Source organism: Barbatula barbatula, assembly GCF_947034865.1.
Source record: "Barbatula barbatula genome assembly, chromosome: 21".
NCBI lineage: Eukaryota > Metazoa > Chordata > Actinopteri > Cypriniformes > Nemacheilidae > Barbatula > Barbatula barbatula.
Genome location: NC_136784.1, coordinates 20,701,259 through 20,725,043, shown reverse-complemented (window position 1 = coordinate 20,725,043; position 23,785 = coordinate 20,701,259). Strand labels below are relative to the sequence as shown.

At 41.8% G+C, this 23,785-nt stretch overlaps 1 protein-coding gene across 1 annotated transcript in view; it reads right to left on the bottom strand.

The window, feature by feature from the left end:
• The window catches only part of LOC306910644 (retinoic acid receptor beta-like), a gene marked incomplete at both ends in the record, with an annotated part of 71,824 nt that extends 55,994 nt beyond the window's left edge, over window positions 1–15,830 (bottom strand). Inside the window, one exon of the mRNA XM_079485356.1 lies at window positions 15,701–15,830. Within this exon, the coding sequence (XP_079341482.1) occupies window positions 15,701–15,830 (130 nt within the window). The remainder of the gene's footprint in view (window positions 1–15,700) is intronic.
• Between the last annotated feature and the right edge of the window lie 7,955 nt (window positions 15,831–23,785).

The window sequence follows — 23,785 nt, the reverse complement described above, 5'->3', positions numbered from 1 at the left end:
CAGAAGCACATCTCAATGCAGGCCGTTACACATCGCTTCATAGACCAAAGGTGTTTTAAGAGCTTTATGACAGCTCTTAAACAGCTTACACAGCACACGATAAAGCCATTTAAGAGATTATAAAGTCATATCAGTGATTGTTACAGACTGGATCATATCAGTTCATGTTGGAACAGATGTAGATGAATCATCAGAGCCAAAAGCTTGTAAAAGCACACAGCTCAGTCATAAAACTGAAAGTAAACAGTGTTTCCTAGAGAAATTCACAGGGCTCAGGAATGAGAAAAATCTCATTTGTTTTCACCTTATCTTCTGTATTATTTAATAAAGAAAATCTATAAATCGGTAACCAACGCAATATGTAACCATGAACAATAGGCCAGGTTTAAGATGATATTAGTTGATGCCTGAATGGATTGACATATTTCTATAGAACCACCCCAATCATACTAATATATTAAATGATCTGTTACATTTCTAGCCATGTAATAATAATGACAAAAAGCACTGAGCAATAAACTGTGTGTAACATGAGTCACAGACACAAGTGTGAATTACATCAATATAAAACAAAACTGTGGCTTTACCACACACAGTCATTTGATCATTCAGAGACATAAACACTGTCTGATTAATAGATGTATTATCTTACATAAAGTCTTTTATTCTAGTGCTGGATGATGTTAGTAGTCTTGAGGTTAGACACTGCGCAGCATCATCACACGACTGAAGTTTTCACTAGTGCTGCACGATTAATCATGTCGCAATCACGATGTCAGGCTATGCGATAACATGACGGCAACATGTTGCGATAATATTAAAGAAACAAGTGCATTCCTGGACGTGACAAGACATCCATTCTAAGAGATTTATGCCCATTTTATATGCAAGTCGTCTTGTGTGGCGCGTGTGCTTGGTCACGTGACTTGCAGGGCGCAGTGTGGAAACGGGAGAAATGGACGCAGAGCAGGCCGACACTGATCTAGTGCCCAGAGATAATAAAACAAAGATTATAGAGGTTTACGTTTTACAGAGTGAACCACACATTTATAACATTTTATCTGAATTTGAAAACTTTGTGCAATTCCAGTTGTTGTTGCTAGTTTGAACTGTATATCTCAGTTGAGAATTACTAATTTCTGCATTTTCAGTTATCCGTGTGTGCATTTTCCTTGATATCAACTATGTTGACTCATTATACCCAGTTCATCGTAATCGCACATCGCAACATTTACCTCAATAATTGCAATGTGACATTTTCCTCAAATCGTGCAGCTCTAGTTTTCACAGTGCCACGTTGGGTCGCGCTTGAGGCGATTGTACAAAAGGTTAATGCGCTTAAACAGAGACAGATGCCGCTCCTGGTTCAAATACAGATGTGCAAGCACGCTGAAATAGAGAGTCGCAACACGAATGAGGTGCAACACGCTCTCTTCACTCACAGGCAGTCACCACCAGAGAGCAAGCTTCCGTCCCGAGCAGAAGGAATGCCGCGCATATTTCATGCATTTTTTATGCTTTTGAAATGGTACTGGTCAGCTCCGAGCAATCACATCACACTGTGCATCCCCCTAATGAATCGCAGTCTTTGCTATAAGAAAATCACGTTTCACCACATCATGACTGAATCGCCATGCTGTGATATAAGAGCGATATTGCACTAATAGGGTTTTGTGATGTCACTAACCCAGAAAGAAGCTGGTTGTAATTCCTTAAAATTGTTTTATGAACACTTTTGGGTTTTCGCCTTTACTTTGAACATCGCTTTTGTTCTCCAACAGACTAATTAAAATTTAAAAAGTGGGGGGAAAATCATATTATCCTTTAAGTTACAGTTTAGCTAAAATTGTTAAATATCAATCCCTATTTGTTCAGATCTTCCCCGAAAGTCAACACAGAAAAATAAAGTCAGCAGACTACACATCTGAGCCCGTTTATAAGAAACTGAATAGAGATTTAAACTGGGACTATGGTGTGTTTGGTGATGTTCATGTCTAAATCTCCAATGCAGCAGAGCCTTTATAACATGACAATTCACTTGCTCTCCTACAACTAGAAACTAAACATCGATCAACTGTTGCATACAACAGACAATGCAATAAATGATTAAATACATGAATACAAGATGGTTGTGTTCGTTTAATGAGATTTAAGAGTGATTGTACACACACAGAGATTACAGATCATGAGAATCATTCACTTGGTCGGAATAGCTGGGAATGCCCACAAAAACGTCATTTCTGTTTATGCCGTAGGGTAAACCACTCCATTAGAAGACCGGTGTAGTCCTGTCCCACTGCAACCTTGTGGACTTTATAAAATGTGAAAAAACCTTTTTCATTTATTGCTCTGGTTGTACCCTGAGTTTGGGATAGTTTGTAGGACTGCTTCTTATTTCGCTTTCATAAGGTTAATTTTCTAGTTATATCATGAGAACGCTAAATCATTAATGACTCAGTGGCCAATGTAAATTGTAAAAGCAACACTTTTGTTCACAGGTTCCCCATGTGGTTGATAAGCAATTGGATGACCCTGGGACTCATAAAATGTTGAGAAACGACACCTCTGGCTATTTCTTCAGTCACAGATACTACACAGAGTCTCCGACCCAAAACGGCTTGATTTTTCTATGTATCTTGCACTGTAATACGGAAAAAGTGATTTTGTGTAGGTCATATTGGGTTACCCCAAGCATTTCCAGTCAGGGGAAACGGATTGTTTTCCCCCAGGTCAACTCCGCCCCAGGCCACGCACCCAGATATGACGACACTGACCAAGGTGGTGTTTACATTAGCCTGTTGTCGTAGGAAAACGTTTATACTGCCCTTACTACATGTGTTTTAGAACAAAATCTGTGTTTACACTACACTATTGAAAACACATGTCACGTTACCACTCAGACACGCTGGGCATGCGCACACAAATGTAAACAGTTGTATGGGCATCCATAAGTTGGTTGTTGATGAAAGTAGGTTATAAGTTTGGCCAGTACAACAATGAACATGAGGGCGAGGACAAGCAAAGACATCTTCGTGAGGATAGATGAGGTAATCCATGTTATGAGGCTTGCTTGATTTAAATCCGGCGTCAGCAGACCGATCAACAGATGACATCGCAGTACAGAGAGCACGATTTAAAAGCATAAGGCTCTCAATTCTCTCTTGCATTGCTGTTATGACAACTAGTCGATCCGTGTACGCAGCACAGCTTGAAGTAAAACAAACCTGTTGTTTAAACGGCCGTTGCAAGGCTGGTAATTGTCATCTTCAGGTAGTGTAATGTCTCATGTGTATGTTAACTCTGGAGTAGTGTAAATGTCAGGCATAACCGTAGCAAGAGTTATGTGCTTTTACAGGAAAACACTCTAGAATAAACGCCGCACAAGTCTATAGCTGTGTCCCAAATGATACACTATACACTTAAGGAATTGTTCACATTCAACACACATTTTCATGATCATTTACCCGCCCTGTTGTCATCCAAGATCTTTATGTATTTTTTCTTTAGTTGAAAAGAAATGAAGGTTTTTGATGAAAACATTCCAGGAGTATTCTCCATATAGTGGACTTCAATGGACTTTAAACCATACCAGATGATGAATAAGGGTCTTATCTAGCCAAACGATCAGTCATTTAAAAAAAGTAATAAAAACATATATGCTTTATAAACACAAATGCTCCCCTTGCTCTGTTCTGCAAAGCGCTTTTCACGACTTCACTTATTACGTAATTACGTTGAAATGCTTCATATAGAGTTGATGTGTTATTTAAAGTTGTTTTTATGTTTATTAAAATTGAACTGGACCTTTGACGTTGGCGAAAATTCAGATTCGGACCTTTGAATATAAACTTTGAGACCCCCTGGTCTACATTCTTCCTGTCAGTGGATAAGAGCCACTCGTTTAGTGTTGAAATATTGCTATTACAACACTAAAATGTGTTATTTCCAAATGTCTGCATATACAATGTGTCTCAACTGGACACAAATACTTTTCATGTTGAACCAACATATAGGACATGTGTGTCAGGTAAAAGGAAAGCCTTAAAATTACGATATTCTTTAAAAAAATATGTTTGTCATATATATTAGACATAAACACAGACATTGAATTACATAATTTAAATATTTATTTTTGTGAAACACAGATAATACCTTAGAAACAGTATCACATTTAAACCTCCGTATACCTTGAAACCGGCATTCAGCCATGACTAGACGACAGACGGGCATTTGTGTTTATTTCAGTCAGGACTTTTATTCAAGCAGCTCGTGGTTGAACACTTGAATCTCCTCCATCTGTAACAGCATGTGTGTGCGTGTGTGCGCTCTTAACATTCACCCGTCTCTTCTCATCAGTGAAGACCACAGTGAACGGTCAGCACACGTCACAAGTGACTTCATATGGTTTATTATCCGTTTAAACTCCGATTATGATGATAGAATAATGGCTGTACATCTTCTGTGTTTTTGTTACGTGCTGATTGCTTGACTACAGATTGGCTTAATTTATCCCAACAACTCCTGAAATCTCCTGATCATTTGGAAAGTCTATAGCAAGGTCCATCTAGACTTTTCTATACTATCAAAACATAAAAAATTACTGACATGATTTGGGTTCTGCTTTTGGTGTATTGACACGGTAAAGAGCAGAAAAAAGCCATTATGTGCACAAACCCTGTGTTATTATAGCAGAGAGGAAGAGAAAGCTTACATCTGTGAAATATCAACATTATTAACTCCTCGCTACTGTTTATTTGACACCCGGGCAGAGATGAGAGCATCGGGCCACCTGCTGACACGTTTCCATTTCCGCTTTCTGACGGTGGGCGGCATTCACCGCATGAGTCGCATGGGAGTATTTTTCTATTTTCTGGGTGATTAAACCCAAGCTCAGCGGCCGGCGTGCTGATGTACGCACAGCAGACATTAGGCAAATAAAGGACGGTGACAGACAGGCCGGAGAATGGCTGACAGAAACGGTGAGCTGTGATGTAAAGGAACTTCTCACGGCTGAACTTTTAGCCTCTGGCTGAACCCTCTGGTGTGGTCAAACAGGAAAGTCTCACACCCGTACGGGCCGCTCGCTCAATAGAGGGAAAACAAGCTCAAAACAACACTGATGATTCACAGAGCACTCTTTTGGGTCGACCTCCATGTGAAAAAATATCTTCAGTCCAGGACCTACAGGAATATGTAGAGAAGTCCTGCTGCAATCTGGAAACAATCCAAAGCCAAGATTTCAGATGGACACAAAAGACTCTTTTGAAGAGATAGTTCTCCCCCCACCCTCAAAGAATCTTTTATCATTTCACAGAAATAAAATCATTTTATCAAGATCTCTCTCTCTATATTTAGATTGTGTAATGAATATTTGAATGAATTGATTCAATAGCACAACACGCGGCCTCTACGCTTAAATCAGTTTGTTTTATTTATATAGAGAGAGAGAGACAGAGAGAGACAGAGAGAGAGACAGAGAGAGAGACAGAGACAGAGAGAGAGAGAGAGAGACAGAGAGAGACAGAGAGAGAGAGAGAGAGAGAGACAGAGAGAGAGAGAGAGAGACAGAGAGACAGAGAGAGACAGAGAGAGAGACAGAGAGAGAGACAGAGACACAGAGAGAGAGAGAGAGAGAGAGAGACAGAGAGAGAGAGAGAGACAGAGACGGAGAGAGAGACGGAGACAGAGAGAGAGACGGAGACAGAGAGAGAGACGGAGACAGAGAGAGAGACGGAGACAGAGAGAGAGACGGAGACAGAGAGAGACAGAGAGAGACAGAGAGAGACAGAGAGACAGAGACAGAGACAGAGACAGAGAGAGAGAGAGAGAGAGAGAGAGAGAGAGAGAGAGACTTTTTGACTTTTAAAGTGTCTTTACTTAACAATAAAGAAACATTACACTAAAACCGACAACTTCCTTAAACAACAAACACAAACATCACATTAAAAAGAAAAATATATATATATATGAAATATAAAAAAATAAAAAATACATAATAAATAATACAACTGCTTTCAAATGTGTAAGTTTAGAAGGCCATTGTCAGTAACCTCGCAAATACAGTTATAACAACCACACTTCCAATTGAACATCTCTACATTTTCCGTCAGTTTACAAAATGCAAATTCTATTTTAACCCGAGATCTCACTAGTCCAGCCAAGATCATAACCACATTACTTTCTTCTTCACTACTCAGTTTTCTCTTTCTTGACAGCCAAATGTATCTGTTTGTAGCTATTATACCATGCACAATCCGCCACTGTAGATCACCTGATCTTTTATCAATGGGGGGCTTGTACAAGGTCCTCCAGCTGCCTTTCGGTGAAGTATCCAACCCTAGCTCTTCTTGCCATTTAGTGTCTTTGAGTCCTTCAAGAGTCTTAAGATGTAAAACCTTCACACATATAGTGTACAACGTTTTCTTACTTGTGTCACAAAAAAGACCCAACTGCGGTATTTGAAAAGTAAGCAAACTTCCTTCTGCCTCTTGCCATGTCCCAACTGCAGCTGAAATTTCAAGCTCTGGGAAAACAAGAACAGTTCCTTCTTCTGCACATAGTTGCATAAAGTCTTGTGGAAGCAAGTCTTTGATTTTGTTCAGCAGGTTTTGCACCAGTTGGGCTGACTTAATGTTGATCTTTAATGCAAGGTCTTCAGCTGATAACCATCCATCCTTCTTTAGTAAACGGGCCACCTTGGTTACACCTGCATTCCACATTAGATCTCTAAATGACATTGACTGCAATAGTTCCACCTCCATTGCAGGGTTGCACAGAAGAGGTTCTTCTCTCAGCCACAGACCAACTCTTGAAACGTTAAACACTTCCCATGCATTCAGTACTGATCTGTAAAAAGTTGATAATCCTGTTAAATTTAGTTTTTTAGTGTCCATAAAAAATAAGTGACGGTCCAGTAACATTCTGCCTGCTCTTCTCAAAACGGCACAGGCTACTTCAGACCAGGACACACCTTCACCATATAATAGTCAGCGGGGTCAGCTGTGGCCTAATGGTTAGAGCGTTGGGCTTGTGATCAGAAGGTTGCCGGTTCTAATCTCAGTGCCAGAAGGTCATGACTGAAGAGCCCTTGAGCAAGACACCTTACCCCTGATTGCTCTGCAGTAATGTGACACTGTATAAAAACTACTTGTAAGTCGCTTTGGATAAAAGCGTCTGCCAAATGAATAAATGTAAATGTAATAGTCTCTGGGCTGTCTGAAGTCTGAAAGCTTTTATCCGAGATTTTATGTCCGCTAATCCTTGGCCTCCTTCATTTCTTGGCAAAAACAAAACTAGTGCTCTCAGCCAATGTTGGCTGGACCAAAAAAAATCTACAATATGTCTCTGAATAGTGTTTACAAGATCATGAGGTGGCTCCAGTACAGTCATCTTGTGCCACAAAGACGAGGCTACTAAATTATCACAAATTAGGACCCTTCCACTATATGACAGCTGGGGTAGCAGCCAATGCCATCTAGACAACCGAGCACACACCTTTTCACTAAGCCTACCCAATTCAGATTCCTATATTCTTCAATCCCCAAAAAGACTCCTAGATATTTAAAACCATTTTTTCCCCACTGCAATCCAGCCGGCAGCAATGGCCCGACCTCTTTGGTACTGCACCACAGGGTATTACTCTTATCCCAATTTATTTTGGCAGATGCAGCTTTTTCAAAGACTCTTAAACTCTCTTCCAAAAAAATGACATCATCTCTATTCCTTATAATTATTGTTACATCGTCAGCATAAGCTGATAATTTAATAGAATGCTGTGAAGCGACAGTGTTTACCTGTAACCCTGTAAGCCCATTTCGCAGTTTACAAAGGAAAGGTTCAATAGCCATACTATAAAGCTGACCTGAGATTGGGCAACCTTGTCTAATGCCTCTCAGTACCTTTATAGGATTGCTCAGGCCACCAGCCATACCTATCAACAGGTAGCATCAGTGTAAAGTAACTTTATCATAGAAACAAAACTTTTACCAAACCCAAAAGCTTTCAAAGTTTTGAAGAGATACGAATGATCCACCCTATCAAACGCTTTTTCTGATCCAATGATAAAACACCAACATTACTGTCATTAAAACGAGCATAATCTGTGATATCTCTCATCAAATGTAAATTATCAGTTATTGATCTTTCTTTAATGCAGTATGATGATCTCTGTGTATTATTTCACTAAGTACCTTATTTAGCCTATTAGCTAGGCACTTAGAAAGAATTTTATAATCTGTAGACAAAATAGCCACGGGTGTCCAGTTCTTTAACACGGCTAAATCACCTTTTTTAGGGAGCAATGCCAGCACTGCCCTTTGACAACTTATGGGAAGTACTCCTCTGTGAATGCATTCTTTAACTACTTCAAAATAGTCTGGGCCAATAAATGACCATAAATAACCTGTAGAAATCAGCAGGAAGTCCATCCATTCCGGGTGCACGACCTATGGACAGACTCATCATAGCAGCAGTCACTTCTGAGAAAGAAATATGCATTTCAAGCTCTTGTTTATGTTCTGATGAAATACTAGGAAGATCTCTCAGCAGTTCATCTGCAGCCTGACCATCCAAAGTGTCTGCAGCGTAAAGAGTAGTAAAAAGTCCACAGCAATTTGACGCATTTTAATAGGATCTTCCGTATATTGACCATTGTTGTCCTTCAACCGATACATTGTCTTTTCTTGTCCAGTTTTATGTTCTAAGTTGAAAAAGTAAGATGTAGGACCATCCATGTCCCTTGTAGACAAGAAACTGCTCCTCACAAGAGCTGTTTTGACTTTAACATTTAATAGTGTACATAATTTTTTCCTTAATTCAGTCCATTTTTCATGTAAAGGAGCAGAATTATCGTCTTTTCCTCAACAACATTAATTTCTTTTTCGATCCAGTCTAACGTCATTTTCATACACTCTGTGGAATGAGAAACATACTGCTGACAAGAACCCTTAATATGTATTTTTCCAATCTCCCACCACTGAACATTGTCAACAAATCTTTCCTTTTCCTTTCTCTATGTTTCCCAAAAACATTAAAAATGTCATTAAACCCCTTATCATACAAGAGCCTTACATTGAATCGCCAAAAACAACTCTTAGGACCTCTATTTTCCACACTGCAGTCAACTGTAATTAGCTTATGATCAGAAAAATCAACAGGGATAATGCTGTTGTTCAATATTCTGTTTTTTATATTTTCTGAAATGTAAAAACGATCTAAACGTGCAGCAGATACCGTTTGCTGTTAAATTTCACCCAAGTATAGCGTTTGACACCTATATTACTCTCCCTCCACACGATTTAATGACATTTGCTAAAAACATAGCAGATGCCTGATGAGTCTCCTCACCATTCCTATCAAAGTAAAGTTAAGCGTGCAATTCCAATCTCCTCCCACAAAAAAAAATCACCATCTTGTTGTTGGCTTAACACTTGTTGCAGTTTAGTAAAAATATGAGTTCTTTCATCCCCTATATTGGGGGCATACATATTTACAAATACAAAAAAAAGATATGAATTTCTGCTCTCACTACAAGTAATCTTCCTGGTTCTACTTCAATTTTAGAAATAATCTTAACCTTCATGGCAGACGAGAACAAAATTGCAATTCCTGCACTCATATTGGACCCATGGATCAAACAGTTTATACCATCCCACCATAAACCCCAATCTACTGCATTCCTATGGTCATCATTTCTATTAACTTCTCACTCTTTGCTTTATCTCTCAATCCATTAGCATTAAGAGATCCTACTCTTAAGACCCCCATTAAGAGAGATAAAAAGAAAAAACAAAAACAAAAAAGGAATACAGAAAACCAAGATAATAGACAAGCCATGGTGATTACTTGTCTTTCCCCCTCGTTAACCTCCCCTTTTTAGACTTTTGTCTTATTGTTGTTACATACTTCTTTAAACGAAAACGTTTCTGTTGTGACAATTCTTTGTGAGAGCTATTTTTCTCACCCATATCACAGAAGCCATAAACTTTTCAATATCAGAAAGAATCTCTCAACCTCAACTCCTACTCTTCCTTTAGTCTCATCTAAGAAAGTGTTAATTTGTTCCACTGTGTATAAATCTTCTTTTATCGTATCACCACTTTCAGACCATTGCTCATCACCCACATCAGTACATTGAGAAACTTCATCCAAATCCTCACCTTGGTCCTCCACCAACTCCTCCTCCTCTATCCCTTCATACGTGTCCTGTCTATCAACCTCTGCAACATTTACAGCCTTCCATTCAGCACTTACGTCAGCATTTCAATATGACTACAACTCGGTTTTCATTAACTGTGATGTTGCCTAAAATACCACTCACCTCACTTGAAGTCTTCACGCCCTTCACTTCGGTTATGTTCAAACTTCCATTACTTTCCTTGTCTGCACTCTCCTTCGTTTGCTCTGGTGCTGGCCGATCTTTGTCATTTTGTTCATTTTTATGCGGACACGAAAAACGTTTGTGTCCTAAATCCCCACACTCGAAGCACTTTAAATTATCCGTGCTCGCATAGATCATATAGGAGGTTTCACCGTGATTAACACGAAACGCGATCTCTAGAGATTTCTCTGGCGTGGTTAAAAACATGTACACCTGTCGCCTAAAGGACAAAACATGCTTTAACATGCCGTTTTTGCAACCTGGAGGGATAGATCTCACTGGCCCTGCAGGCTTCCGAATCGCGCAAGTTCTTTCATAATTGTTCCGTTTGCACAAAGGGTGGTATATTAGAAATTGTAACTTTGTAGTAGGAGCTGATAGCGGGGTCACTGAAACAAATGTTTCCTTAACCCAAATTCCTTTCACTATTAACTCATTTGCCAGCGTCTCGCTTTTTAAGAACACAACAACTGCTTTATTCATGCATGACGCCGAAACTATGTTCACAAATCCCGATTGCTCTCCTACTGCCAACAGCACATCCTCCAAAGTAACTCCAGGTTCAGTGACACATCTACAGCCATTCCTAAGTGACAAAGGCGGTTTTCCTGTGCCGGGGCAGACGCCATACCGCCGCTCCCCCGATCAATGCCTCAAAAACAAATCTATCTCTACGTTTATACAAGGTGATCAGTCAACACGGGGGAAAGGAGAAAGAAAAGGAGAAAACGAAAATGGTAGAAAATAGAAGGATAAAAAACAAAAAGAGATAGAAATAGACTAGAAAAAAAGATTAAAGATAAGAGTCGCTCTCACACGTGCAATCTCACGCAGCTACCCGAGAGAGAGAGAGAGAGAGAGAGCGACAGAGAGAGAGAGCGACAGAGAGAGAGCGACAGAGAGAGACAGAGAGAGACAGAGAGAGACAGAGAGAGAGACAGAGAGACACAGAGCGAGATAGATAGACAGAGAGAGAGAGAGAGAGAGAGAGAGAGACAGAGAGAGAGAGACAGAGAGAGATAGATAGATAGAGAGAGACAGAGAGAAATAGATAGATAGAGACAGAGAGAGAGAGACAGAGAGAGACAGAGAGAGAGAGAGACAGAGAGAGACAGAGAGACAGAGAGAGAGACAGAGAGAGAGTGACAGAGACAGAGAGAGATAGATAGAGACAGAGAGAGAGAGACAGAGAGAGAGAGAGACAGAGAGAGAGAGAGAGAGAGACAGAGAGAGAGAGACAGAGAGAGAGTGACAGAGACAGAGAGAGAGAGAGAGAGAGAGAGAGAGAGTGACAGAGACAGAGAGAGAGAGAGAGAGAGACAGAGAGAGAGTGACAGAGACAGAGACAGAGAGAGAGTGACAGAGACAGAGAGAGAGAGAGAGTGACAGAGACAGAGACAGAGAGAGAGAGAGACAGAGAGACAGAGAGAGAGAGAGACAGAGAGAGAGTGACAGAGACAGAGACAGAGAGAGAGTGACAGAGACAGAGAGAGAGAGAGAGTGACAGAGACAGAGACAGAGACAGAGACAGAGACAGAGAGAGAGAGAGAGAGAGAGAGAGAGAGAGAGAGAGAGAGAGAGAGAGAGAGAGAGAGAGAGACAGAGAGAGAGAGAGAGAGAGAGAGAGAGAGAGACAGAGAGACACAGAGAGAGAGAGAGAGAGACAGAGAGAGACAGAGAGAGAGAGAGAGAGACAGAGAGAGACAGAGAGAGAGAGAGACAGAGACACACAGAGAGAGAGAGAGACAGAGAGACACAGAGAGAGAGAGAGAGAGAGAGAGAGACAGAGAGAGAGAGAGACAGAGACACACAGAGAGAGAGAGAGACAGAGAGACACAGAGAGAGAGAGACAGAGAGACACAGAGAGAGAGAGAGAGAGAATGGTAATTAGCACATATCACACTAGTGTAATAGAGAGGAGGGGGGTATCATATCTCTCTGAACACCTCTTATGATGTTATGACACGTTGAGGTTACGGCTGTGGTAACAGATGAGAGTTTGAGAATCATGTAAGTACAACACTGTACACTGTATCTGCACTGCATGATGTGTTTCCCTCAATCCAGAACATCTGCTTGATGTTGAACTTTGAGAACGATTTATCAGTAGTAATATTGGGTTATTAGACCTATAATATATTATATATATACACTCACCTAAAGGATTATTAGGAACACCTGTTCAATTTCTCATTAATGCAATTATCTAATCAACCAATCACATGGCAGTTGCTTCAATGCATTTAGGGGTGTGGTCCTGGTCAAGACAATCTCCTGAACTCCAAACTGAATGTCAGAATGGGAAAGAAAGGTGATTTAAGCTATTTTGAGCGTGGCATGGTTGTTGGTGCCAGACGGGCCAGTCTGAGTATTTCACAATCTGCTCAGTTACTGGGATTTTCACGTTACAACACTTTCTAGGGTTTACAAAGAATGGCGTGAAAAGAGAAAAACATCCAGTATGCGGCAGTCCTGTAGGTGAAAATGCCTTGTTGATGCTAGAGGTCAGAGGAGAATGGGCCGACTGATTCAAGCTGATAGAAGAGCAACTTTGACTGAAATATCCACTCGTTACAACCGAGGTATGCAGCAAAGCATTTGTGAAGCCACAACACGCACAACCTTGAGGCGGATGGGCTACAACAGCACAAGACCCCACCGGGTACCACTCATCTCCACTACAAATAGGAAAAAGAGGCTAGAATTTGCACCAGCTCACCAAAATTGGACAGTTGAAGACTGGAAAAATGTTGCCTGGTCTAATAAGTCTCAATTTCTGTTGAGACATTCAGATGGTAGAGTCAGAATTTGTCCATCCCTTTATGACCACCATGTACCCATCCTCTGATGGCTACTTCCAGCAGGATAATGTCACAAAGCTCGAATCACTTCTTGAACATGACAATGAGTTCACTGTACTAAAATGGCCACCAGATCTCAACCCATTAGAGAATCTTTGGGATGTCAGTTGTGGCCTAGTGGTTGGTCTTGTGATCAGAAGGTTGCTGGTTCAAATCTCGGTGCCAGCAGGTCATGACTGAAGTGCCCTTGAGCAAGACACCTAACCCCTGATTGCTCTGCAGTAATGCAAAACACTGTAAAAAACTACTTGTAAGTCGCTTTGGATAAAAGCGACTTACTACACCAAATGAATAAATGTAAAAATGTGGTGGAACGGGAGCTTCGTACCCTGGATGTGCATCCCACAAATCTCCATCATCTGGAAGATGCTATCCTATCAATATGGGCCAACATTTCTGAAGAAATGCTTTCAGCACCTTGTTGAATCAATGCCACGTAGAATTAAGGCAGTTCTGAAGGCGAAAGGGGGTCAAACACAGTATTAGTATGGTGTTCCTAATAATCCTTAAGGTGAGTGTACTTCAGACCTTCTGACATAAATCATTATTTTAAAAGAAATAAAAAATGTAAAGAATATTTTGTTATTATGTGTTAATTTACTAATGAGTAATGCTGAAGCAAGCTCGACATCAGATCGGTTTCATGAGGTTATCTGAGTCACTAACAATACTGTGAATGTTTTCATTATCTAAAATAAATGAACTCTTTGCACATGAGATGGGATCTTATTTAAAAACTGATTTGTTCTTTCCATTACACAGATTTATTAGAACAGAAAGCATGAAATAAAGAAGAACAAAGAGAACAGAAGAAGAGGCTTTATCTTGTTTCCGGCTCATTACTTCACAAGCGCTTTTATGAGAGTAATTTAACATTACTGATGACAATATTTCTCTAATATACTGAGATGAAAATAAGCACAGGTAGATAGTATAATTAATAATAATCAGTTTGGTGATTAAATATAATTGAATTAGTTTTTTGACAGATTTCCAGCACACGCACATGAATGCACACACAATAAGTGTATATTAAAGATCGTTATATATTTCACATGTTTTCTACGGTTCTATTTTTTGGTAGACGTCTTCACTGACCCACACAAAGACACATGCTGTATTTTTGCAAAAACAAATCAATTGGACTTTTAAAGGTTTAGTTTCTACTATAAAGCCTGTTTGATAAAGACTTCCTACACAAACTTCAGAAGTATTTAAAATAATCCCCAGGAAATGATAAATCAAATGAAGAGGACAGAGAATGGCAATGGTCTCGGCACGGGCCGTGTTTGCGGAGGACGCCGCGGCGGGTGTCTCAGAGAACTGAAGCGGGCTGTTGACGCCTCTCTCTCTTTGATAAGAAGCACTTTCCTGTGATTTGTGTCTGCTGAGTGAATAGAGACGGGGAAATGACACTCAGTGCTCTCTTCATGAGGGTCATTAGGATGTTAAAATAAATAATGATTATGGTGCTAAACAGACACTGGTGTGACAGGCACAATCACAGAGCGCTGAAGGAGATTGCTCAGTGTTATGAGCTTTGAGAAGCAGTTTCAGGCTGTGTTTACACCGAACATTCCAAACATAAATCACACCAATCTTAAAAAAACTAAAAACCTACGAGCCGTCTACAAAGCGTCCAAACATGCTGAGGAATTAACAGCGTTACACAGCCCATAGTCTGAATGAGACGTTTCATTCATATCAATGCAGTATTAGAACAGAAACTGACAAAGAAAGTATAGTGTAAAACTACAAACGCCTTAAAGGGATACTTCATCCAACAATGACAATTCTGTCATCATTTACTGACCTTTACTGAGTTCTTAATGTGCATAAACGTCTCCAAAAGTGCCCAGAACGGTTTGCTGTCTTACATTCTTCAAAGCGTCTTCTTTTGTGCTCAACAGAACAAAAAAACAGAACGTCATTTGATGAGCGTTCTTCCAAATATCTTTCTGTGTTCATCAGAACAAAGACATTTATGCACATTAGGAACAACTGGAAGGAGATGAAATGATGACCGAATATTTATTTTGGTAAGATTCACCATGTGTTTGCTAAAGTGAGTGTACTGTAATGATACCACACAGGTAAACCCATCATCACATACACTAAACATTTCTCTAAAGGCACCTCATAGAATTCTGGAAGTTTTCAAGTTGTTTTCAATATTATTTAGACTGATTGACTGTAACTTCTGCATTCCTGCTGGGGTATTGAGCACAGTAATGAACGTCTACTGTATGCACATGCCGTCCTACATCAATCAAATACTGTAATATACTTTATGGAGTCACAAGTCAGTATTTCCCTATAGCTAATAGTGTACCACCTTCATCTAGTATAGTACATTTAAAGTCTGTTTTTTCGTGCGTTTTAGTGCTTAAAAAAGACGAAACCATAGTTCAATACAATACTAATGTAAAGGGAATATTAAGAATAAAGCAAAGAGACGTACAGTGTTTGTTGCGCCGGTGCTGCCAGCTGAAGCACGCGCTCAGCGCTTTCTCCTCCAACATACATGACGAGGGACTGGAGGAGTAAAACTCCAGCATGTGTCCCGATAACACATCCATACAGTCAAACATCACAGCACTGCAGAAGAAGAAAAACAGTCCGTTCGTCCTTCACACAAACTCCATCAAACTCTCCGCGCGTGAATCCACAGAGAACACGGTAAAACACATCCCGTCACCACCCGCGCTTCACGGACAAACCTAACGATCACGGTCCGGTTCCCGTTAGCGACAGCGGTTCTTCATAACGAGAGATAATGTTGTAAATATGTCGCGTTTAAAAGCGCAATGACGGATGTGCGCTCGTGCCCGCTACTTCATTCCAACACAATGAAAGATTGAGTTGCCTAATATATGCGAGTGAACTTTCTGTGAACCCTTCTGAGGCGGCTAACCTTCAAATGACCCACACCGCCGTGACATCATCGGCGTTCACGCGCGCGCGCGCGCGCGCTCACACAGACTCTGAGAGGAGAAACAACTCGTTTCCCTCGAAAGAAAAACCCGTACATACGTTTATCTTTTATCACAAAACAAGAACATGAAGCAGAGTAGAACACAGCTGGCCACAGTACAGTAAAGCAGAAAAAACACGAGGCGAGAGAAGAGAGACACAATTATTAAAACGGCAAAAAGAACAGAGGAAGAAAGAGGACAGCAATAAGACGACAAGATGCGTGCAATGTCATTCTTGAACACGCTGACCTCTTGATGCATTTACAAACACATCAGAAATGTAAACATTCAAATAACACACACACACTACACAAAAACATAACACGGCAGGAAAGTGATGTAAGTGTTAAGAACAAGAGGAACTAAGACGAAGTAGAATTACAGTCTGTTATAATGCAGTCAAGCAGGTGTTTGCTTTCTGAGCTACTGCTGCAGTGCAGGGACCCGTTTCAATAAGAAGGTTCAAGCAACACTGAGTTAAAATATGAACTCTGAGTTGATTTACTCAGATAATCGCTACTCTGAGTTTTCAGTTTCAGAACAGCTGCTTTCAATCAGTTCAATCCACTCTGAGTAAGTTCACCGTGGCTTTAAAAAGCCATCATCAATTGAGCGAAAATAACACTATTCACCATGGCAACGCCACGTGACAAAAAGCGCTCCGTTTATTTCTCGCCAGTCGAATTGGAGGCACTATATATATCCAGGGCTGGACTAGGGCAAAAAAGGGCCCTGGCATTTTTACTCAGACCGGCCCACCACAATGGGTCGGACACAACCAACCAGTACACCATCCTTGCGGTCCCTGTAGATATGCATATCTACTGTTCCATTCCCCCAAAAACCTACAAAGCTGAGAACTAAGTGCCATGGACCAGTGTACCAGTGCAAGTGGACCAGTGTACTCACTCTCTCTTGACTGACTCCCTGGTGACCTATACCTACTTGTGGTGTGATTCACTCAAATTGAGCGTTAGTAAGGGAAGCCAAACAATCCAATAGTGGGATGAGACAGCGGGGTATTACAGAGCTCGCGCCGCGCTGACATGTCATCTGCGCGATTCAATTTCCTATCGCCAACCGATGGGCAGCGTGGCACCAACCAATCCGCTGCACTGACCAATTAAAACATATACAATGTTCATTTGGCGCCACTCATTTATTTACTTATAAACCTCTGCTATTATTAACATAAATAGTTGAGGTAAAATGGCTAGGCGCAAAACGTACTACAATAATAACATAAATTACCTGAACATGTAAACTGTCCTATACAATTTCCAGGAGGTTGGTGTGCTCCTCAAGAATACGATATTGGAAGTCATTGAAGTTTCTGCTTTGTACAGGTCTTTCCGTAGCCTCTATAGTATAGAGTCTATACATATGTGCAGTTCTTCAAAGTATCGATGCAAAACACTACCGTTTACTTGTACACTATTAAAGATAATAATAAAAAAATATTATGCATTTCATCCTGATTTCCTTTGTCTTCTGTAGGGAAAAACTGTTAGACTTGTGTAAATGTAAACAAATGTATATGTTTTTAAGGAATGAGGGGTTTCTTTATTGTACATTTGAGTGTATGGTTTGCGCTGTTACAATAACGTGTGCGCTGACGAGGAGTCGGCTGGCTGGGTGATTGAATCGCACAGATGACATGTCAGCGCGGCGCAAACTCTGTAATACCCGCTGTCTCGTCCCACTCGTCCACAAAAAACTGGCCATGCTCGCCCCTGCTCCAGCTGTGTGTAAGCCTCACTCCCCGACCAACAGATACGCTCGTCTCTCATTCGGACCGACATCTGTTTAAAGCCCGCGCAGAACGGGGCGAGTGGGACCTTTTAAATGTGCACCCAATCACAATGGGAAATCCTAAAGGGTATTTGAATTATTAGAGCAAGCAAGACCACATTTATTTGATCAGCATAATTCAGAAAGACGTTCACCATTCACCTGCAGTCCTATGAACCTCCTCTTTGATGGCTCTCACAGGAAACTTAGCACAAATGTATAAAAAGTGCTTGAGAGCGATGCACACTTTTCTTACTGCTCTGCATACAGTTGCCTTGCTAACGTGTTCTGTATCCCCGGTGTTATATAGAAAGCTTCCATTAGCAAAGAAACGTAAGGCCATACAGAGAATCTGCTCAGATGTCAGAGCGTGACCCCGACGAGTGAGGTTTGTGATGTAAGGATGAAGCAGATTGTGGATATATTTAATGGACTGTAAAGAAAAACTGTATCGCTCAAATAAAGAATCCTCCGGATATGATAAAACATCCAAACGGGGCTTCACCATATATTCTCTACCGACGTAAATGTAACTCTCTCTGAATGAATGCAGCTTCCTCATCTACGGGTTCCTGAATAAACTGACATACCATTTTAATGTCTGTGTTACGAACTTGTGCGTGATTATGGAAAACGAATGAAAAAACAAACAGCGAAGGCAATTTCAATACCGCTCGCGCTTCGAAAAGGGGCAGAGATTGTAACAAACCTTGGGTTAGTGGAATAAAACCTGCTGCCGACCAGGTTAGGTTCACAGTGTAGGTTACTATGGTTACTCACTCTAAGTATAAGATACCTTGATTTCTGAAACGGGCTTGACTTACCCCGCGGTCGTGGGTTTGATATACCTCGCGTTCTGAAACTGAAAACCCAGAGTATCCCGTTTTCTGGGGTTAATTTACACTGAGTTTGCGCTTACCCTGCTTTCTGAAAGGGTCCCTGGTGTTATAAATAACACAGTCTTACATCCATTATTATGTACATATTGCCTGGAGACTAGTCAGTAGACCCCATATAACATAACATACAAACCAGTAAAATGTATTATACACCTCATATCATTAGATAACAATGAACTGAAATGTTTTTATAGCTTTCCTGTAGCTCAGTGGTAAGAGCATTGTGTTTACAACGCAAGGTTGTGGGTTGGATCCCAGGGGATTGCAGATACCTATGTATAAATGTATAGGATAAGGCTATGTAAGTCGCGTTTCGTCTGCCAAATGCATAAATGTAAAAGCAATTATTCATCTAGGAATATATTATTATTAAATGAATCAACATTTTTATGGCAATTCAGACAGTGTTGTAGTCGAGACCAGAGAGGGTCGAGTCCGAGTCAACACAAGATTGGGTCTGTGACGAGACCTAAAGAAATCTTCAAGAATATGTTAAATGTTTGGTGGAAACAATAAAACTGGGACCAAGCTCATAGAGTACATTAATATAACATGGCATTTACACTGCATTTTGTTTGTGAAAAGTGAGACTCTTTTCAGCAGAGGGACGGAGGGACAGTGGCCGTGGTGCAGAGGCTGGCCTGGACGTGGCAGGCAAGGCTGGACGACATGAAGGCGCAGGCAGGACGATATGGAGGAGTAAGTCAGAGCGGTCATTTTGACACTGCAGAGCGGCATCCATCAAGGCGTCCATCTTGTCAAGGTTCCTCTGGAGCAATACACAGCCAAGACACACCACAAGGTTGCAACCACAACCGGTAGAGCTGACTCCAGGGACGGGACATTAGTAATAGACTCCTCCAGGACCACCAGGCTTGGGACCTTAGGAACAATAGCCACCTGCACAGACGCCAGAGCAGTATCCTCCAGGTTAGAGATGAGATGCCTGTGGCTTGAAACTATCTTGTCAGCTAACTGTGGAGAGGCGGCCATCTTGCGAGCAGGGTCTGGACTGGAGGCCATCTTGCAAGCGGGCTCTGGACTGGCAGCCATCTTGAGAGCAGGTTCTGGACTTGTGGCCATCTTGCAAACGAGTTCTAGGCTTGCGAATAGTATCTGAATCTAAATAGTAAGCAGTGTCAAAAAAGTCCTGTGCGTGGTCCTCGAGGGACCGCTTGCCCTGTCGCATATTCACCAGAAATGCTGCTGGATCCATAGTAGGAGGATCCTTCTGTTACATTTAAGCAGACGGAAAACAAGGAGGGGATCAAAATGCAGTTTTGGTTTTTAATATAATCCATAAGGTTATCACAAAAAATCCTCAAAACCAAGACAGACAACAACATAACATTAACAACAATCGACACTAGACAAAGGACACACAGGGCTATATATACACAAACTAAAGAGGGCCAAGAAGACACTCCTGGGAGACAATCAACAGGCAACCAATAAACAACAGAACTACAAATGTCTTCAAAACAGGACAGGAAACAGGAACTCAAAAGAAACAAACTAAAAATCCAAACTACCGGGGAAAACACAGACTGGATCGTGACAATATCAGTTTTGTACCCACAAAATTACCATTATTTGATCAGTGTTTGCTTTAGTTGGGGTCTTGATCCTTGACATTTGTTAAATTAATTATTTTCAGTCGTGTAATAGTGTTTGCTTTTACAAAAGTTGGGGACTGTTCACATGGAAATTGTCGGCTGTAATAAAATGTAGTAGTTTAAAACATTTTTGATCAATTGGTGACTTGGTCTGAGTGCTCTGGCTAGTCAATGCACAAGTGTTGAAAGAAAATAAATAAAAAACATTTCACTGACATTAACACTCATCATACCAGCCTCAACAATAGTGACAATTGTCAAGATAATTCAGATTAACAGATCAACTGCAATGCATACTTGGAGTCATAAAGGAGTTTTGTACTATAGCATGCATTCGAGCTTGAAGCTTTCTTTTGTTGAATGTCAATATTGTTAAGTTTGATTTGCAGATTCTTGATGTCTTTGTGTGTTTAAGTGCTTATTACGCACAACAAATCACAGTTCATCAGCTTAAAGCTCAAACTACAAATCCACAGAGCTGACACATTAATAACACAAACCCAATTATTACAGTGATCCACACAACTTTGAAATGTATACATTACCATTCAGAAGGAATCGTTTCTTTCCCAAAAATAATGTATTTTAACACACAGCTATGGCTGAAGGAAACCTAATTTAACATTAAAACAGAAGAGCCAAGAGCTTAACTAAAGCAAACACTGATCACAATAATGGTGATTTTTACAGTTACAAAAATTATACTGATTCAATGCAATGAACATTGACAAATCATCCGTTTAACCCTGATTCAAGGGTTACTTGCTATCTTACTGCATTCCAGTCATTCAACTCAGTTTATTTCAAACAGTCTCACTTCATTTATTTATGTGTAAACTGAAACTAGTCTGATAAACACGTGATAAGAGTTCCACTCAACGTCAATATCAGAAGACGTCATAAAAAGACATAGAAACCCCTTTCACTACATGTTTGAGTACGAGTCCAGACAAAATATGGTCTCGAGACAGAGTCCAAGTCTTGAGACTACAACACTGCATTCAGAATTCATTAGCCGATACAGCTGTTTTTCTGACTTGAAAGAAAATTACTTTTTTCAAGCATTTATCTTTGAACGTTGTCTAATTCCTGACATCTGGCCGGCAAACATTAATTTAGTTCCCTTTCTGTCGGTCTCTCGACGTTGTGTCCAACCGACAGATTGGGTTCGCCCTTGAGAACCTATCATCTTCTGACTATTTTGAAAAGGCCAATTAAATTTGCATTTTCATTCACCTTTTGTTCTTCGGAGACTTCGCATCGAATGACTAAAGAAGCTGATATCTTGACGTGGTGCAGCGGATTGTCCCTTCCAGTGATCATCCCCCCGGCGTTTCAGCAGTTCCAGAGGTGTTCGAAAAAGAGATCATTTCAAAAAGAGCAAATTTCTTCAGCGTGGCATGTCCCGCTGCTCTCGTGGTTGCGGCTCCCTCATCGAGGAGGGGGACGGACACGATATCTGCGTCAGGTGTTTGGGCATCCAACATGCTGAGGCAGCTTCCGTGGAGTCATCCTGCCCGCACTGCGTTGCGGTCACTACGTTGCGGTCGTAGTGTACTACGTTGCGGTCACGGGTGGCTGCACTCTCTGGAGGGCCAGCCACCACCTCGTCTGCTTCCCGCTATGCGACCGCAGTAGCCATGGCCCTGTCGTCAGCGGCGGTGAGCAGCTTGGGTGGCATGGGGATTACCTGATCGTCAATCCGTCAGCCGATGGCTCGCGGACCGTTCACGCCCCGTCTTGCTCGTCTGGCCGTTCCCGGGAAGGCGGTACCACACCATCTTACTCCTCCGTCACGCAATCGGACACGATGCGTGACGACGATGAGATGTCCCTCGCAGCATCGGAGGGCGACCTACTTGCATCCGACCCTGACGATTCCTTCGAGCCGTCTCCTCCGGGAGATAGAGCTCAGGAAAAGGCAGACGTTGAGATGTCAGCCATGCTCTCTCGGGCCGCCGCGAGCATCGGGCTGCAGTGCACCGCACTGCCCACGCCCCAGCGCTCACGGCTGGATAATTGGTACATCGGGTCTGAGCGCGACTCCAAGCCGGGCACGGCCCCTGTGCCATTTTTAGTGCAGGCATTAGCCAATTGTGGGCGTCCATGCAAGACCGGAGAACAAATTAACTGGCTGTTGTCACTTTGATGATCGTGTCGATTTTTATCGTTTGTTGACAACATTTTGATCCTGTGGTGATATCACATCACTGTGAGATGGGAGGGCCAAAAAAGTTGCAATAAATTGCAAAGCGTGGAGGGGTAAATAGACCATGAACGGTAGGTAGAAGGCTGGTTTTACAGGGCTAGGACAGGAAATCACACTGTCAAACATTACCGGCCAGTGATCAGACAGCCCAGCATCTCTTACAGATATATTACTCATGGCAAGGCCTGATAAAACTAGATCAAGTGTATGACCTAGTTTGGACCTGATATCTGTCATGAAAGGTTAAAATATTCTAGAATTGAACAAAATCTCTTACAAGAGGTTTCGAAGGACAACAAAGATGAATATTTAAATCACCCAGAACTAACAACTTGTCTGTACTTGAGACCTCACAAGTGTCAGGTACGGCAGGGGAAGAAGCCAAGCGCAGGCAGCAGTGCGTAAATGGAAGACTTTTAATAATAAAGTAAAGGCCACAATGGGAAAAAACTGTAAGAAAAACAAAATACAAATGAAGAACAAAAGAGTTCATGGGGGGAAGTCCAGAGGGGTTGGGACATGGTTGGGCAGTCCTAGTCCTGGGGGGAGACACTCGAGAGTCCCGGAGAATCTAGTTGGGACCAGCTGAGTCCCCGGCTGAGAGGCCAGCTGGAAGGCCAGCTGAGTCACAGGACTGGACGCCTGGGCAGGACTGGACACCGGACTGGACATAGGGCCGGACACTGGACTGGACGCCGACTGCAGTACCGGCTGGGCTTGATTCCGCGCCCCCCTCCATTGCGTCTTCCTCTTCAATCTTGCCACCCCTCCGGTGGTCGGCTGGAGGAAGGAGACGAAGGGCATGGCTGACTCCGGAATGAAGGTCTCAGAAGAGAAACCTCAGGACTCTTGTCTTCCTCGCTTGCCACCAAGGCTGACTGCGGGTGGGGAGGAGGCTGTAGGTGGTGAGGCGGAGGGGTTGGGATGCCCAAAACCCCGATCTGCAGGGGACGACCCTCTGGAATCGCGGCCAGCAGACCTGTGGAGTTAAGTCATTACTGGTGTAACGGACACAAGATCAGTGAAGCCCAGGGGTCTCAGCATATTCATCTCCGA